At 39.8% G+C, this 19,083-nt stretch overlaps 1 protein-coding gene across 2 annotated transcripts; it reads left to right on the plus strand.

Moving 5' to 3' along the window:
- The first annotated feature begins 1,849 nt into the window (after positions 1-1,849).
- On the plus strand, positions 1,850-12,794 carry LOC128379515 (myosin heavy chain, fast skeletal muscle). 2 transcript variants are annotated; one of them, XM_053339152.1, is made up of 39 exons: positions 1,850-2,053; positions 2,256-2,399; positions 2,490-2,646; positions 2,761-2,788; positions 2,869-2,980; positions 3,068-3,160; positions 3,241-3,304; positions 3,427-3,525; positions 3,615-3,718; positions 3,813-3,951; positions 4,062-4,180; positions 4,281-4,430; positions 4,510-4,680; positions 4,779-5,085; positions 5,414-5,496; positions 5,581-5,668; positions 5,755-5,872; positions 5,972-6,095; positions 6,192-6,328; positions 6,440-6,695; positions 6,782-7,024; positions 7,137-7,313; positions 7,436-7,581; positions 7,670-7,760; positions 7,862-8,251; positions 8,339-8,465; positions 8,546-8,664; positions 9,623-9,819; positions 9,929-10,112; positions 10,201-10,366; positions 10,542-10,666; positions 10,815-11,123; positions 11,203-11,406; positions 11,520-11,645; positions 11,731-11,901; positions 12,035-12,139; positions 12,231-12,326; positions 12,445-12,576; positions 12,732-12,794. In XM_053339152.1, the coding sequence occupies exons 1-39, from the start codon at positions 1,850-1,852 to the stop codon at positions 12,747-12,749; spliced, it is 5,823 nt and encodes a 1,940-aa protein (XP_053195127.1). In that variant the 3' UTR covers positions 12,750-12,794. The 2 variants fall into 2 exon arrangements, with proteins under 2 accessions (XP_053195127.1, XP_053195129.1); XM_053339154.1 differs by having other exon boundaries at positions 4,779-5,073.
- Positions 12,795-19,083: the final 6,289 nt, after the last annotated feature.

Here is a 19,083-nt window from a genome sequence, read left to right on the forward strand (position 1 = left end):
TCTGAGTTTTATTCAAGACATCTGCGATGTTTGTCCTGCTGCAACTGTACACCAGTGACATTTCAGTGCTTCTCCAAATTCAAAAATAATACTTGGCTGTGATATCAAAATGAACAGGACACAAGTGCCATCTTAATCTGTCTACTTTAAAGATTCAGTTTTATTACAGGAATATGAGATGTGCTAAAGTTCTGTAACTGTAGACAACAAATATTTTGGCTTATTTACAAAGTCAAGCTCCATACATGTAGCTGACATTGTCCTTTTAAAAATATTAATGTGATGTGATCTTAACTAATAAAGTGCTTATATTTCCAAATAAACAAGTTGACATTTATACGACTGTTAAGATTAATACAGTGATGGATTATGGATGAATTATTTTTTGAGTATTATTTTGGTATTACTGACACATAGGTTTTTGTGAGCACATTTAAGTTTTGGTAAAGTTTTGATAAATTAATGTTGTCAAGCATTATGAAGCACAGGAAATAATTTCCCCTGATACTTAGTGTATAGTTTATATTAAAGGTTAAAATAATAAACCAACCCCCAACATTTTCTGTTGTATGTTAACTACATGATTCAACTTCCATGCCCTTTAAATCAAGAACTATATTTGTTGGAAAAATACATCCCATGCCTACACTTGGAGGCAGTGGTGGACCAACATTTATAATAGCAACTTTATGAGTCACTGATGATGATTAATCTAGAGGAGAAATGTATATGATCCTCCTTCTTTCACTCTAAATACTTTTATATTTATGATTACTGAAGTAGAACTAGTTGGTTGTCTTACTGAAGTATATGTGCATATATATCTATATATAATTTATCTTTTGTTTTGTTTTTTAAGATAATGTGTTCACAGTCAACATTTCTGCTGAAAGCAAGCATGTTGAAAGTAAATTAAAATGTTTTTAGTAGTGAGGAAGGTATTTGCCTTCAGTATAATGTACATTGAATTTATTAGTAATGTAATCCATTCGACTGTAAATATTCCACTTTACTTTTATTCAATATTTTACACCCACATTGTGTATGTCATATTCACATTTGTGATCAATTTGTAATACATTATATAGTAAAATAATATTTACAAATAAAATTGTTTATCAGCTGCATATGTCACTGCCACAAAATAAGCAACAGGATGAGGCCATGACCAAATTGAGTCAAAGACTGCAGCTGACAAAGCACTCCCACCCTCTATAAAAGCAGCAGCCCTGGACTTCTACATGAACTGGTAGGCACCCAACACAGGTTAGTGTATTGACTATGATCTCAGTTTTAACTCCTTTTGATAAGTCGGTAAGGTAATTACAAATGTATTTTGTCCATATTTCTTTGTCTGATTTATCTTTGTTTCAGGTGGAATTTCATGGCATATCAACATTATTTCAAAACAATTTCTTGAAATACTCTTTAGTATAATAATTATAATTAGTTATGTCCAGTACATACCCTGTCTCAACACATACTGTATAGTAAGTGATCATTAAGAGCAGTACTATTTATCTGGTTGTGATGATTGAACTGAGTACAGCTGGCACTTATTAGTTAAGTGAATAAGTTTTACGACCTTCACACTTGACAGCTCTCAAACTGACATTCTGCAAGTAAGATTTAAAATGAGAAAAACAAACTGAAAAAATTATTGTACTCATGTTTCACCATCTTTTTTATAGCATCTTGACACTCCACCAAATACTGTACCAGTCATCTTTTTTTGGAGCCAGTTGAGGTAAAACATATCAAATCTCCAACATCAGATGGATACAAGATTTACATTTCTACATTATGCTGATATTTTTGTGATCTTTTCAGTCTCCACTAAAGTGCCACCATGAGCACAGACGCAGAGATGGAGTGCTATGGCCCGGCAGCCATCTACCTCCGGAAGCCAGAGAGGGAAAGGATTGAGGCTCAAGCCGCTCCCTTTGATGCCAAATCTTCCTTCTTTGTGGTGGATAAGGAAGAAATGTATCTCAAGGGTAAACTTGTGAAGAGAGATGGTGGCAAAGCCACAGTTAAGACTGACTGTGGAAAGGTAGGTATATTTCCAAAGAATACCCTTTCTATGTTGGGGTTTCTCATTTTTTCCAATTTACATTTGTTTAAAATGTAGTGAAAATGAATTAGTGGCTATGGGTTCATACTAACACAGTGGTTAACAAGGACATCTTTCTGATGAACTCTAAATTTGAAAAAGAAATCTTAGGAAAACACTTTTACTGTTTCTCTTTTTCTAGGAACTCACTGTAAAAGAAGATGAAATCTTCCCCAGGAACCCTCCAAAGTTTGATAAAATTGAGGACATGGTCATGATGACCCACCTCAACGAGCCTACTGTGTTGTATAACCTCAAAGAGCGTTTTGCATCCTGGATGATCTACGTGAGTTTCCGCTTAATTAATGCAATGAGTATTTATATCTGAGAATCTAAATGTTAACACTATGTTTATTTTCTATTTGTGCTATTACAGACCTATTCTGGGCTGTTTTGCGTTGTTGTGAATCCCTACAAGTGGCTTCCTGTGTATGATGCTATAGTTGTGTCAGGATACAGAGGCAAGAAGAGGATTGAGGCACCACCTCACATCTTCTCCATCTCTGATAACGCCTATCAGTTCATGCACACAGGTAAAATTAAAGTTAGCAGTGTTAAATCATGTAGAATAAAGTTTACACATAAGCTTATTGAGTATTGAATTACAAAAAAGAAATTGATGTGAAATGTCTATGTTTGTATTTCAGATCGTGAGAACCAGTCTATCCTGATCACGTAAGTATAACAGAAACTGTAATACTAAATCATATAATGATAATAAAGCAGAATCTTGACATGTGTCTCTTATACCCCAGTGGAGAATCCGGTGCAGGAAAGACTGTCAACACCAAACGTGTCATCCAGTACTTTGCAACAATTGCAGCTATTGGAGCCAAGAAGGCTGAGCCAACTCCTGGAAAGATGCAGGTAAATTGGTTGTTTAATATAAAGTTGTTTGTCAGAGGAAAGTTAATGTGAATGTTTAGCCCATGTAACTCAAATCCTCTCTTGCAGGGCTCCCTTGAGGACCAAATTGTTGCAGCCAACCCTCTGCTGGAGTCCTATGGTAATGCCAAGACTGTGAGGAATGACAACTCCTCTCGTTTTGTAAGTAATCCAGGGAACATCTCAAGACATTTTGTTGCTAAATTACAAAAACTGACGTTATCAATGATCTGGCTGTCTAGGGTAAATTCATCAGAATCCACTTTGGCTCTACTGGAAAGCTGGCTTCAGCTGATATTGAAACTTGTAAGTTTCAACCATGATGTGAATCAAGATTAATCTGGAGTGTCATATATCTTTGATACAATAACAGTTTTTAATTGTAATAGAGTGATTACACAGTCTCTGGTTGAATTTGTTTTTCGTAGATCTGCTGGAGAAGTCCCGTGTAACCTTCCAGCTGTCTGCTGAGAGGAGCTACCACATCTTCTATCAACTGATGACTGGCCACCAACCTGCGCTCCTGGGTATGTTACTTTGTGAATTTGACACTGAAACTTAAATAATGCCAGAGACAAGACCAAGCAATGATGTGTATTTTACTGTGCTCCTATAGAGGCTCTTCTGATCACCACAAACCCCTATGACTACCCAATGGTCAGTCAGGGTGAAATCACTGTGAAGAGCATTGATGATGTGGAGGAGTTCATTGCAACAGATGTAAGAAAACATTTTAGTTAAGTATATCTTGCATGCTTAATGCAACTGGGAAGTTTGTTGAAATACCAATAACTCTTCTTCATGTTCAATGTAGACTGCTATTGACATTTTGGGCTTCACTGCTGAGGAGAAGCAGGGCATCTACAAGCTGACTGGTGCTGTGATGCATCATGGCAACATGAAATTCAAGCAGAAGCAGCGCGAGGAGCAAGCTGAACCTGATGGCACTGAGGGTAACTCGGATAATGATATCTTATAGAAAATCCATCATTGATTGATATGTAACATATATTTGTAAACATATCCCAGTTCACAGATGGCTAACAGTTTGTTTTTCCATCAGTGGCTGATAAAATTGCCTACCTCCTGGGCCTGAACTCAGCTGATATGTTGAAAGCTCTGTGCTACCCCAGAGTCAAGGTCGGAAATGAGATGGTAACCAAAGGTCAGACTGTGCCACAGGTAAGTTAAAGAAAGTTTAATATTTGAACAAATAAAATGGCAATATTTCCATTTTAACCAGAAAATATGATTGTGATCATTCTAAAATCTTTATTTCTAGGTCAACAATGCTGTCAGTGCTCTGTGCAAGTCTATCTATGAGAAAATGTTCTTGTGGATGGTCATCCGTATCAATGAGATGCTGGACACAAAGCAGCCAAGACAGTACTTCATTGGAGTATTGGATATCGCTGGATTTGAGATCTTTGATGTGAGTGACTTGAAGAATATTTGAGTTGCATCACATCAACATTGTTTTTCTATGACTGATTATATCACCATTATTACAGTTCAACAGCCTGGAGCAACTCTGCATCAACTTCACCAATGAGAAACTGCAACAGTTCTTCAACCACCACATGTTTGTCCTGGAGCAAGAGGAGTACAAGAAAGAAGGCATTATCTGGGAGTTCATTGACTTTGGTATGGACTTGGCTGCCTGCATTGAGCTTATTGAGAAGGTCAGTAGTCAATCAAGTCAAAGTGATTTTTCGAATCATACAAATGTTCATTCCCACTATTAAACCTTTGATGTGAAATTTCATTTTTTTCCCCTCAGCCAATGGGCATCTTCTCCATCCTTGAAGAGGAGTGCATGTTCCCCAAGGCCTCTGACACTTCTTTCAAGAACAAGCTGCATGATCAGCATCTTGGCAAGACCAAGGCCTTTGAGAAGCCAAAGCCTAAAAAGGGCGCGCCTGAGGCTCACTTCTCCCTGGTTCACTATGCTGGTACAGTGGACTACAATATCAATGGCTGGTTGGATAAGAACAAGGACCCCCTGAATGACTCCGTTATCCAGCTCTACCAGAAGGCCTCCAACAAACTTCTGGCCTTCCTGTATGCAACACATGGTGGGGGTGAAGGTAAGCAATAAGCCTGAGCAGAATGATCAGAAACTCTGAGCAACAGAGCAGTGGTGTCAAGTGAACAACATGGTTCAGACTGCTCTCTTGACATTGGCTAGTAGCAGCTTAATCAGTAGCAATTAATGATGTTATATAACATGCAGTGAGTTGTGATGTGGTGTAGTGATGGGTAAGAAACTATGTCTTAGGAGGTTCAGGCCTCATGTAAAGCTGATGACCATTTTATGGTAATATATTGATGCATGCGACTTAATATAATATACCCTTTGCACAGAGAGGTTATTTATTGAATGCTATTAATTCAATTTAATGTTTGTGAAAACAGAGGCTGCTGCTGGTGGTGGTGGTGGCAAAAAGGGTGGAAAGAAGAAGGGTGGTTCCTTCCAAACTGTGTCTGCTCTTTTCAGGGTATGTATTGTTTCATACTTTAAATTATTAACAACATAATCTTGAAATACCGTTGACCATTTTTCTTATGTTGCTGATCCACAGGAGAACTTGGGTAAGCTGATGACCAATTTGAGGAGCACTCACCCTCATTTTGTCCGTTGCCTCATTCCTAATGAATCAAAGACCCCAGGTAAGAAGCACATGGCCTAATGTTGCACACTAAATGTGATACATTGATAAAAACAAACATTTTGAATATGATTTTGGAACTTTCAGGTCTTATGGAGAACTTCTTGGTTATCCATCAGCTGAGGTGTAACGGTGTGCTGGAAGGCATCAGAATCTGCAGAAAGGGCTTCCCCAGCAGAATCCTCTATGGTGACTTCAAGCAGAGGTAATATAATTTAATATAAGCAAATCAAGTTGATTTCAGTTGAATTAAAAACATCCCGCCAATATATGGGGTAAGTAACAACACGATATTCTCTTGTAGATACAAAGTATTGAATGCCAGCGTCATCCCTGAGGGACAGTTCATTGACAACAAGAAAGCTGCTGAGAAGCTGCTAGGCTCCATTGATGTGGATCACACTCAGTACAAGTTTGGACACACAAAGGTTAATTTCTATGAACAATGTCAAGATATGGTATGTACATACATCCTTTTGTATCAGTGAATGCTGATTACTGAGTCCCTTCAAACAACCACACAGGTGTTCTTCAAAGCTGGTCTGCTGGGTGGTCTGGAGGAGATGAGAGATGAAAAACTGGCTAGTCTGGTGACCATGACTCAAGCTCTCTGCAGAGGATACCTCATGAGGACAGAGTTTGTAAAGATGATGGAGAGGAGGTAGGATTATCATACAGTACACTGAACTGTTCTATTAACAGCAGCTGTTTTTTTATTTTTAATGAAATAACATTACAGAAAAGTTACACTTTATTCATATTAATTTTCCAGGGAAGCTATCTTCTCCATTCAGTACAATATCCGTTCATTCATGAATGTGAAAAACTGGCCATGGATGAATCTGTACTTCAAGATCAAGCCTCTTCTGAAGAGTGCTGAGACTGAGAAGGAGCTGGCTGCGATGAAGGAAAACTATGGGAAGATGCAGACAGACCTGGCCACTGCTCTGGCCAAGAAGAAGGAGCTGGAGGAGAAGATGGTTTCCCTGCTGCAGGAAAAGAATGACCTGCAACTGCAAGTGGCATCTGTGAGTAAAATGCACACTCAGACAATTTTACATGTTTAGAAATATTTATCATCCAAACTAATACCACATGTATGTTCAAATCTTAGGAATGTGAGAATCTCTCAGATGCTGAAGAAAGGTGTGAAGGTCTGATTAAGAGCAAGATCCAACTTGAGGCCAAACTCAAAGAGACAACTGAGAGACTGGAAGATGAAGAGGAAATCAATGCTGAGCTGACTGGCAAGAAGAGGAAGCTGGAGGATGAATGCTCTGAGCTGAAGAAAGATATTGATGACTTGGAGCTCACCTTGGCTAAAGTGGAGAAGGAGAAACATGCCACAGAAAACAAGGTTGGAATCATTTTAATCCTGTATTTATAAAAAAGGCAATGTATTTGATGTTAGCTTTCAAACATATGGTTATAAAGTGATGGAAGTAATGGATATTCCCTGATACTTTCAGGTGAAAAACCTGACAGAGGAGATGGCATCTCAAGATGAGTCTCTTGCCAAGTTGACCAAGGAGAAGAAAGCCCTCCAAGAGGCTCACCAACAAACACTGGATGATCTCCAGGCAGAGGAGGACAAAGTCAACACTCTGACCAAGGCCAAGACTAAACTGGAACAACAAGTGGATGATGTGAGAAAAAATTGCTTTTGATAATGTGTTTGTATTTGTGTTTTCGTTAACTTGTGTGTGAGAATCGACATTCCATGATAAAAATTCAAAACATTATTATTAACGTTATAATATCTCAAAAGCTTGAGGGATCACTGGAGCAAGAGAAGAAGCTCCGTATGGACCTTGAGAGAGCCAAGAGGAAGCTTGAGGGAGATTTGAAACTGTCCCAGGAATCCATAATGGATCTGGAGAATGACAAGCAGCAATCTGAGGAGAAAATCAAGAAGTACGTTTTCTGTTTTCATCTTTATTCATTACATTGCCTCATTGCCATAATGCAACACGAAAGCAATACGTTTTGTTTCCTATTACAGGAAGGAGTTTGAGACCAGCCAGCTGCTCAGCAAGATTGAGGATGAACAGTCTCTTGGTGCTCAGCTTCAGAAGAAGATCAAAGAGCTCCAGGTTAGTATTTCATATGAATATTATACTCAGTGACTGAAAAACCACTGCTCACAGTATGTTCAGTTCACAAGCCTTCTTTATATTACAATCATCAAACCTAGGCACGCGTTGAGGAGCTGGAAGAAGAAATTGAGGCTGAACGTGCTGCTCGGGCTAAGGTGGAGAAGCAGAGGGCTGACCTCTCCAGGGAACTTGAGGAGATCAGTGAGAGGCTTGAGGAAGCTGGTGGAGCAACAGCCGCTCAGATTGAGATGAACAAGAAGCGTGAGGCTGAGTTCCAGAAGCTGCGCCGTGACCTTGAAGAGTCAACCCTCCAGCATGAAGCTACCGCAGCAGCTCTCCGCAAGAAGCAGGCAGACAGTGTTGCAGAACTGGGAGAGCAGATTGACAACCTCCAGCGTGTCAAGCAGAAGCTGGAGAAGGAGAAGAGCGAGTACAAGATGGAGATTGATGATCTTTCCAGCAACATGGAGGCTGTAGCTAAAACAAAGGTATGCACTGATTTTCCCCAAAACGCAACTTAGATGTGATTTGTTCATGTAAATATTTCTAAATACATTGTGTTTTGTTTTTTATAGGGCAACTTGGAAAAGATGTCCAGAACTCTTGAGGACCAGCTGAGTGAGCTTAAAGCCAAAAATGATGAGAATGTGCGCCAGCTGAATGACATAAATGCACAGAGGGCAAGACTTCAGACAGAGAACGGTGAGTCATGATTAAAACAAGTAATAAAAACTAGTAATGATCATTTTTGATAAATGACACATTTACATTTTGTCTTTCAGGTGAGTTTTCTCGCCAGCTTGAGGAGAAAGATGCTCTTATTTCCCAGCTGACCAGAGGCAAGCAGGCTTACACTCAGCAGATTGAGGAGTTGAAGAGACACATTGAGGAGGAAGTGAAGGTATAAAGCGTTTTTATCTCTTATTATTCTAATAGCCTACTGGTGGAACTGGGTACTCATTTCATTTTAAATTTTTTTCAAACAATGAAAATCTGACACAAAATCATGAACAGAAAATAATGATAATGAATAAACAATTGTAGAATAATTTATTATTTCTATTTCAATGACAAATAAGGGTTGGCAAGATGAGAAATTCAAAAATGCCTTTAAAAATAGTTTGAAAAGCATTTATCAGGTTTATCAATATGTAGATTTTTTGAGAGACAGAGACAGAGACAGAGAGAGAGAGAGAGAGAGAGAGAGAGAGAGACTGGTTCCAGTCCTCTGTCATGAGTTCAGAGGTTCTGGCTTAGAGATGATATCATTATATTATAAAAAGGCCAGATCTTGATATTGTTCCCACCCAACTATTTCATGCCGCAGCATTAGTATTCATGCATGCTCTGACAAGCCACTTTTTTCTTGTGGATGGAATCTAATCTTTCTTTAGTTTGATTATTTTAGTAATGAAACAGCAGACATGTAAATAATTATATTTCACAGATGTTATGTTTGAGTAATATTTCTCTATGATTTATTGGATTTTTAGGTATTTTAAAGACTGTACATGTTCAAAAGTAGTTTTTTTATTTGTGGATGATCGATCGACTCAAATTATGTAAGCAGTTTTTGACATTTCATTTTAAAATCGAATTTGACACCTGTGTAAGCACATCATATATTTATATATATCTATATTTATATTTTATATTTATTTTAGTGAATTCTTGTTCTCATGTTTTAGGTTACACCAGAACTGACTAAACCTGACCAAGACCATAAAAAGTCAGATTAGGAGTAATTGTTAAGAGCTTCTAACCTTGTTGAGCAGTTTTGATCATCAGGGGGTATACTTCAATAATACATACATATTTATGTGATCTGGTCAATAAAATATGTCATCCATTGTCATAAGGCCAAGAATGCCCTGGCCCATGGTGTTCAATCAGCCCGCCATGACTGTGATCTGCTCAGAGAGCAGTTTGAGGAGGAGCAAGAGGCTAAAGCTGAGCTGCAGCGAGGAATGTCCAAGGCCAACAGTGAAGTGGCTCAGTGGAGAACCAAATATGAGACTGATGCTATCCAGCGTACTGAGGAGCTGGAAGAGTCCAAGTAAGTCATTTTAAATTAGTCTTTAATTCAATTGCTTGCTTTTCCAGAAAACGTTCCACATATTTTACTATCAACATGCTGTTAAGTGTAAACAAATTCTTCACGACAGGAAAAAGCTTGCCCAGCGTCTGCAGGATGCTGAGGAGTCCATTGAGGCTGTGAACTCAAAGTGTGCCTCTCTGGAGAAGACCAAGCAGAGGTTACAGGGTGAGGTAGAGGACCTCATGATTGATGTAGAGAGAGCTAATTCTCTGGCTGCCAACCTTGACAAGAAGCAGAGGAACTTTGATAAGGTAACAGGAAATCATAACCACACTGGTTTGAATGAAACACAAATGTGTCTTGGTAATTAATCATTGTTATTAATCTATATAATTCTAGGTCCTTGCAGAATGGAAACAGAAATATGAGGAAGGCCAGGCAGAGCTGGAAGGAGCCCAGAAGGAGGCTCGCTCTCTCAGCACTGAACTGTTCAAGATGAAGAACTCTTATGAGGAGGCTCTGGATCATCTGGAGACCATGAAGAGAGAGAACAAGAACCTGCAGCGTAAGTCAATCCCACAATATTTAATGTAATATTAATTTATCATTGTAGTGATTATACAGCTTCTTCCTTGACTTCCGTAGCTGTAGGTTATGAAATGTTGTGGTGGAAAAATGTGGTTGCTACATATAATGTAGATACCTAATTGCCTTGGAATTTGGCTTTTAATATGCTACAGAGGAGATCTCAGACCTGACTGAACAGATTGGTGAGACTGGAAAGAGCATCCATGAGCTGGAGAAAGCCAAGAAGACCGTGGAGACTGAGAAGAGTGAAATTCAGTCAGCACTGGAGGAAGCAGAGGTAAAAATATAAATTAAAAAACAAAAAGACCACTTGTGTGATAAAATACAGAAGTGTTTATGATATTGCATGTATTCATTTTAACCCTTTTCTTGATATTTTTCTGAGAAAAATACATTTTAGATGTATGTCCAACTTTTTCTTTAAGGGTACACTGGAGCATGAGGAAGCCAAGATTCTCCGTGTTCAGCTTGAGCTTAACCAGATCAAAGGTGAAGTAGACAGGAAGCTGGCAGAAAAGGATGAGGAGATGGAGCAAATCAAGAGGAACAGCCAGAGGGTGATTGACTCCATGCAGAGCACTCTTGATTCTGAGGTCAGGAGCAGGAATGATGCTCTGAGAGTCAAGAAGAAGATGGAGGGAGATCTGAATGAGATGGAGATTCAGCTGAGTCATGCTAATAGGCAGGCTGCTGAGTCCCAGAAACAACTGAGGAATGTCCAGGGACAGCTCAAGGTGAGTTTTGTCTGATCAATGAATAAACAAATGTTGAAGAGCAAAGAAGTTAATTCTTTACACTTGCACGTGTTATCAGGATGCCCAACTCCACCTTGATGATGCTGTCAGAGGACAGGAAGACATGAAGGAGCAGGTTGTCATGGTGGAGCGCAGGAATGGCCTGATGGTGGCTGAGATTGAGGAGCTCAGAGCCGCTCTGGAGCAGACAGAGAGGGGACGCAAAGTGGCTGAGCAGGAGTTGGTTGATGCTAGTGAGCGTGTTGGACTGCTTCACTCTCAGGTTTATATTCAACAGTTAACAAGAAAATGTCTTAATACAGAATGAATATAGTATACATACCAGCTTTTGTATACATATCATAAAATTAAAGGTGATTTTTTTAAAATATTCAGAACACCAGCCTGCTGAACACCAAGAAGAAGCTGGAGGCCGACTTTGTACAGGTTCAGGGTGAAGTGGACGATGCAGTTCAGGAATCAAGAAATGCTGAGGAGAAAGCCAAAAAGGCTATCACTGATGTGAGTTTGTTTATGAGTCTTCTTTTTATAAAATTCAACTTCACTTCACAAAACACTTGTTTATGCATGCTGTCCATCATTTCAGGCTGCCATGATGGCTGAGGAGCTGAAGAAGGAGCAAGACACCAGTGCTCACCTGGAAAGGATGAAGAAGAACCTGGAGGTCACAGTCAAGGACCTGCAGCACCGTCTGGATGAGGCTGAGAACCTGGCCATGAAGGGTGGCAAGAAGCAGCTCCAGAAACTGGAGTCAAGGGTATGCTCTTAATATATCTGCTTCAGGATGTCAATCGCAATTTCACGCTTTCAGTATGTGGAATTAATTCACTTATCTCACCTCAAAAATTCCTTCACAAGGTTTTGATATACTATGCATCATCACATTACAGGTCCGTGAACTGGAAACTGAGGTTGAAGCTGAGCAGAGACGTGGAGCTGATGCTGTTAAGGGAGTCCGCAAATATGAGAGGAGAGTAAAGGAGCTGACCTACCAGGTAAGTTCGGATTTAACTAAAAACTATCATGATTTCTTGGTTTTGAAATCTTCTCTCTATATAGTGCAGTAACATTTCTTCTTTTATATAGACTGAGGAGGACAAGAAGAATGTGCACAGACTTCAGGATCTGGTGGATAAGCTGCAGCTCAAAGTCAAGGCTTACAAGAGACAGGCTGAGGAGGCTGTGAGTCAAATGTTTTGTAGTTTTTTTCATACAGGAATCAATCATTACAGCAAGAAAGCATACCAATGTGATGTAAAAAATAAAAATACAACATACTTCAACTTCAAACCTTTTACAGGAGGAGCAGGCCAATACTCACTTATCCAGGTTCAGGAAGGTCCAGCATGAGATGGAGGAAGCTCAGGAGCGTGCTGACATCGCTGAGTCCCAGGTCAACAAGCTGAGAGCCAAGAGCCGTGATCATGGAAAGGTAACCATGTGATAATATTTAACATAATGATTATGTGGGCAACTTAGTTGAATTGGGTATTTTAGTGTGTTTAGCTAAATATTTTAGCTCAATTTTTTAATTTACTTTTTATTGTAAGAATAGATGCTGAATCATCTTTTCTTTTTTCTTTCTAGTCTGAAGCTTCTGAATAAGAGACATCCTTTTTGAGCCTTTGGACGAAGTTCATAAAATATGAACTTGCTGTTTAATTATCTTCTGGCAATGTATTCATTCAATAAACTTGTTTTCCTTCATAATTTAATAATATTTACTTTGTATTATTTACCGTCTAGTTTCCCTTTAAATCACACTTAAGCATAACACCGTAGCGAGGTGGAGCTGCATCAGTTAACTTGGCTATAATGTGTGTGGCAGTACACCTCTTATCTAGTGGGCTGGATGGGGATGCTATTTAAGCTCAAAATTAATATGTTCCTTTCCTAGGATTAATCATGATTCATCCCCACATGGCAATGTATAGTAAAATTAGGCTGTCTTCTATTTAGCATCTGTGGTATGTCAAACTCAGAACACATATTTATTCTTACTTTACACAGACTGATGTTACCTCTAATATGTGTCTCCTCTAATCATACACATACAATCACCCACTGAAGGGTTAGGGTAATTACATGTATGTAGCAGTCAATCAGGCCGGGTCTAGTGATTACATGTCTTACACAGTTTATAAGACAGCAGGAGATTCACTGCCATTCTCATCCAGAGACCACTTCAGTGGATGGTGTAGGAATGGCAGGGTACATAGGTAGAGGGCTCGCAATATTTCATCAGACTGCCTCACTGAGCCTGACCAGTGGTCACTTCCTCTGATATTTTATAATCACATCTACCTAAGCATGGCAGTAGAGGGCCCAACTCAGCCCAATTATCATGAACATGAAACTGGGTGAAACCATGGCCTAAGTTTACAATGGTCAAAAACTACATAATAGACACCCTACACCTCAATCCTTGCGTCATCATAAATGAGTGCAAAATGCCCATGAGAAAGGAAGGTCCTTTTAACCACTGAACAAAAGAAAGGGCACCAAAGGCTGCTCACACAGACTCCAACTCCCCACCTGCTCTACAGCTCACATCTTAGCGTAAAATCCAGGAGAGCTCACAAAACTCACATCTGTCATTGACAAAGATACAAGAAATTTCAGCATTGCAGCCGTAATGTTACCTTATCTGCTGCACAGACTCATCAATGCTTTTCCATTGTTACAATGTTGGAGAAAACTCTGCCTCCATTAAACCCACTAAGTTTAAAGACTCTCCCTAACTGGGTGAGCCATGACCTCTCCCTGTGCTCAGCCAAACAGCTTTACAAAATTACAACTGGTGACTTTTAAATTGTTACTTCCATGACGCTTCAAATTGCTGTCAAATTACCAGGAGATGACGCCAAACAAACACCGGTTCAGCACCAGGCTTGGGGAGTAATGGAATACATGTAACAGGGGTACGTAATTAGGATAGGAAAAAAAGGAAACTGTATTGTGTTACAGAAAAAAAGACGTAATCAGATTACAGGTATTTAGTAAACACAGGGATTATTTAGCAGATTAGATTACAATTTTAAAACACATTTTACAACAACATTTCCTGTTGAACGTGGTGCCTAGAATCAAGAATTCACATGAAGTAAAACCAATAGCGGTGAACAAGACACATCATAAGATTTCCTTGTATGCAAACGATGTGTTATTATTCCATGATAATGTACAAAATTCTCTGCCAGCAGCACTGAACATCATTCATAAATTAGACTAATTTGAGCAAGTCGAATTTGCTTCCACTAAATGAAGCTGTCAGTAATCTTTATCTAGATGTAAGAATTCCAGTGGTCTCACATTTGAGATATCTTGGTAAAGATATTCATCTATTGAAAAAAATGTATCAAAAAATTACAAGGCAATATTTAATGAATTACACAGATGGTCATCATTATTAATACCTTTTGCAACTCACATTTCCGTTGTTCTCGTATATTACCCAAAATAAATCTTTATGTCAGTATGATTCATTTACCTCTATCACCTGGGATTTGGGAGAGGATACAGAGTGAGGCTTTCAAATTCATCTGCCATGACCAACATCCAAGAATCAGTAACTCTACACTTCAAAATAGTAGGAAGGCAGGAGGTTTATTAGTTCAAAGACAATGACATACTATGGGTGAATATGGAGAACTACTGTCTGACTAAATTTGGACCAATTATTACACACTCAATTTATATTTGGAAGCCCATTGCTAGAATAGGTAAATGGGACACAAAATGGCACCTAGATACACCTATCTTCAGAAATAACCATTTACTTTTAGGTGGTAAACCAGCCAAAAATAATACATATAATAAAAATGTCCTCAGATCTTTTCAAGAGCTCAAACAAATATTTAATTTGGCCAGCAATTCAATTTTATTTTATTTACAGTTGCGCACTGCCATTTGCACCTATGTTGAATCATGAAATCAATCTTTGTACACTCATTCCTCAATGAATGTATTATGTAAATGTTGTACAAATGTTAAAAGTGGTTTTGTTTCATGTTTATACAAAAAATTACAAGAAAACTTATTTGGACCCATCTCTGTTTGGAAGTTGAATTTGTAATCTGTTTGATTTAAGAGATTTTGATATAACTATAAATTGGCAGAGAGTATGGAACAATATTTCTTTGTCTTCTTGAAAATATAATCCTCAATTAATTAATTATAAACTAATCCAAAGATTGTATTTATTTCCAAGGACATCATTTTTGCTCTTTATGCCCCCAAAAAGTAATGGGCACATATTTGCATATGGTGTGGGAATGTCCTTGGGTCCAATCCTTTTGGGTCAATGTGGCCGTTATTCTTTCTGAAATAATTGAGAATAACATACCCTGTTTGCCACACATTTTATTGTTGAATGATGATACATCACTTAGTTTAATGCTTCATATGAAGAGAGTTATTTTTGCAGGCTTAACTGCTGTAAAGAAATTGTTGGTAAGGAGATGGAAATCCCCCCACAAGCTTAGTGGAAGCTATCATTTTATGAGGTATTAACGTTAGAAGCTAAGCTTGAGCACAAAGAGCGAAGATGGAAAACATACAAATTCTTCATAGTGCAGCTCAGAAAGTCATATCATTAGTTTAGCTTGAATGTTTGCTGTCCCTGAATTTAAATCTACTGGTTCATAATTTCCCTTGCTGTAAATAGATTTGGCACACTGCTGATTCAACATTGATTCATTATTACTATAAAATTCAATATTATTATTATATATAAAGTTCATAGGATGTGTTTGTTTGTTTGGTTAACCTGTTAAACTCCAAAGTCCCCAATTGGGGGACCCTGAGACTCTCCGCAGCAAAAGGCACAAAACGCTGCCTTATTTATGTAGCAATACAGTCATACTGCACATCAAATTAAATAGTAGAAACTCCGCTACAAGCACATATAATAATAATTTTTACACACACCAAACACAACTCAAACACCAAGCATATTAATGATCAAATATCAAAATCCGAATAGCGTCAGAAAGTCAACCCACTCTCCACATTTCCATTGCTACCGCTCTGACAGTTCATGGTACATAAATATATAAATAAATAAATAGCATCTCATATGAAAGCTAAGACCCTGCCGAGTTCAACAGTACCACTATTATTGTGCTACGACAAGAACTCAGTGAACCAGCAGCCAAAGAATACAAAGGTAAACAACCGCTTATTTACAGCGACTAACAGAAATTCTGTCTTACCTTTGAAGTCCTTTGAAGACCCTTTCACGGTCGTAAACATCTAGTCACGTGTACTCTGAGATGGACGTGCAGGTCAAGAAATGACGTAAACGGAACGTATATGGTTTGTTATTTGTGTTATTACGTTACGTATTGGACTAAATACATGGACATATTGAGGAAAAGTATTTCGGTTTCATGGAAACGGATTTCATATTTCACAAGAATGGCGAGCTGTACAGAAAGTCCTGAGTCATAAGATGATCATTGTGGATAAAGGGAAGACTTTGAAGGTATGTAGGCATTATAGCTTTTCTCACTTAGCTGAGTGGCTAGCCGAGCTAATCGCTAATACTATTATGGCTGTGAGCAACCATATAAGTCGTGAGTGGTCTTGCATGAATCAGGGCAATCTAAGCTTTCCAACAATGTACGGCATGAATATATGTGTTTAAGGGTTGGTGTTTAAAACATTCAGAAGAACGTGTGGCTACCTCCTAACATCCGTCCCGTCCCGTAGGTGGAACAGCGTGCGTTAGGAGGTTAAAAACCGAATATACAGACATGGGCAAAGGTACCGATAAATTTTTCGGTTTATCGCCCACCCCTATGGCATACCACTGTTTGTTGTAGTTTTCCAGCGGGTTTGCGGATTTCAGGTTTGTATAGTTGGCAGACTTGACAATTTGTTACATGTTTTTTGACATCCCAGCTCATTTTTGGCCAGTGAACCAGATTCTGCATTCTCCGGTAGGTTTTGTATCTACCCAGGTGGCCAGCAAGGGGGTCTTCGTGGAATGACGTCAGAAAGTGTGAACGCAGGCTCTCAGGTATGTAAATTTGGTACATGGTTTTGTAATCGAATTTCACAACCCGGTAGATCAGATCCTCTAAGATGGTGTAGAGGGTTTGGCAGTTTGCTTGAATTTCACCCTTCTCTAGGATGTTTTGATAGAGTGTCTGACATTCAGGGTCCTTTTTCTGGGCATTCCACACCTCTTGGACAGTGATGGACATGTCCTCTGGAAACTTCGGTGTGGCAGACACCATGGTGGCACAGAGAGGATTGTGAGTAGAGTCAGCTCCATCACATGGAGCGCTAGATAGGGCATCCGGAACAGTATTGTATCTGCCTTTTCTGTATTCCACAGTGAAGGTGAACTCTTGGAGCCTGAGAGCCCACCGGATCAGACGGGTGCTGGGTTTAGTGGTTTTGAACACCCACAGGAGCGAAGAATGATCCGTAACCACCGTAAAGAGGCGTCCTTCCAGATATACTCTCCACTTCTCCGCAGCCCAAACACTCCAGCTCCGTAGTGGAGTAGTTTCTTTCAGCTGGGTTAAGGCTGCGGCTGCCATAAGCCAGGATTTCTTCGGTCCCATGGTCAGTGCGTTGGACAATCACTGCACCCAGCCCTACCTCACTGGCATCAGTATAAACCAGAAATGGAAGATCAAAGTTTGGATGTCCCAGGATAGGAGGATTCGTTAGGTGCTCTTTGAGAGTATCAAAGGCAGTTTGACATTCAGGGGACCAGCAGAACTTCCTTTTCAGGGCATTGAGGGGCCCAGCGATTTGGGAGAAATTTGGCACAAACCGATGGTACCACCCCGCCATTCCCAGGAACCACTCCAGAGATTTCCTGTTGGTGGGCACTGGGAAGTTCTGGACAGCCTGGGTTTTCTCTTGCTCCACCTGAACTCCCTGTGATGACACAACATGTCCAAGGAATGTCAGGAAGGTACGGAAGAACTTACTTTTCTTCACATTAACAGTGAGCCCTGCCTGCCTGAGCTTGTCCATGATAGCTTGGACATCCCTGAAATGTTGTTGCCAGGAGTCGGAGTAGATGATTATGTCATCCAGGTACACGAAACAATTTTCTCCCTTAAGTTCGCCTAAGACCGTGTCCATGAGCCAACACGGACATGTTGGAAGGTGGCTGGTGCTTTTTTCAGGCCAAAGGGCATTACCTTGAACTGAAACAGTCATATGGACAGATTTTGGATCCATCTCCACTTGCCAGTATCCACTGTTGAGATCCAAAGCTGTGAATACGGTGGCTCCAGCAAGGGACTCGAGGATTTCCTGGATGGTAGGGAGGGGATAGGCATCAGTGAGAGTTCTGGCATTGGGTTTTCTGTAATCCACACAGAACCTAGGCTTCCCACTTTTCCCGGGGAATATCACCACTGGAGAAGCCCATGGTTCTATAACTTGATTTGTCAACATTTCATCCAGAAGCTCCCTTAACACCTTCTGTTTTGGTGGAGGGAGACGGTAAGGCTTCTGTTATATTGGCACATCCTCCATCATGAATACTTGGTGCCTAAGCAGTCCCGTGCGCCCGACTTTGGTAGTGCAAACATTGCTGTTACAATGCAGCATCTCCAGAAGTCTCTCTCTCTCTCTTCCCCCTTCAGGTGTGAGCCTTGAACTGCCTTCTCAAAAAGATCTGACATGTCCGGTAAGGGAGGTTGTAAAATCTCCGGGGCATTTGCCAGGAAGAGAGCAACATGGTTGCCAGCCCCCTCCCGCTCTGGTGTGCCGGGGTGATAGGCCTGAAAAAAGTACCTCCCCGTCTCTCCACGAAACCAGTAAGCGCCACCTGCTACATCAATTTGCATCCCACTGAAAAATGCAAAATCCAGCCCAAGTACCACAGAGAATGCCAGTGCCTGAGGAGACAGCACAACCATAGGTATTAACCATGTCTTTCCGTGCAGGCAGATCTCCACATCTGACC

The sequence above is a fragment of the Scomber japonicus genome, chromosome 18 (assembly GCF_027409825.1).
Source record: "Scomber japonicus isolate fScoJap1 chromosome 18, fScoJap1.pri, whole genome shotgun sequence".
Taxonomy (NCBI): domain Eukaryota; kingdom Metazoa; phylum Chordata; class Actinopteri; order Scombriformes; family Scombridae; genus Scomber; species Scomber japonicus.

Bases quoted from the DNA above. Each gene is read 5' to 3' on its own strand.
- LOC128379515 (XM_053339152.1), top strand. From the start codon at position 1,850: ATGAGCACAGACGCAGAGATGGAGTGCTATGGCCCGGCAGCCATCTAC. The intron at 2,400-2,489 runs GTGAGTTTCCGC...GTGCTATTACAG, and splicing joins TTGCATCCTGGATGATCTAC to ACCTATTCTGGGCTGTTTTG. The intron at 5,669-5,754 runs GTAAGAAGCACA...TGGAACTTTCAG, and splicing joins TAATGAATCAAAGACCCCAG to GTCTTATGGAGAACTTCTTG.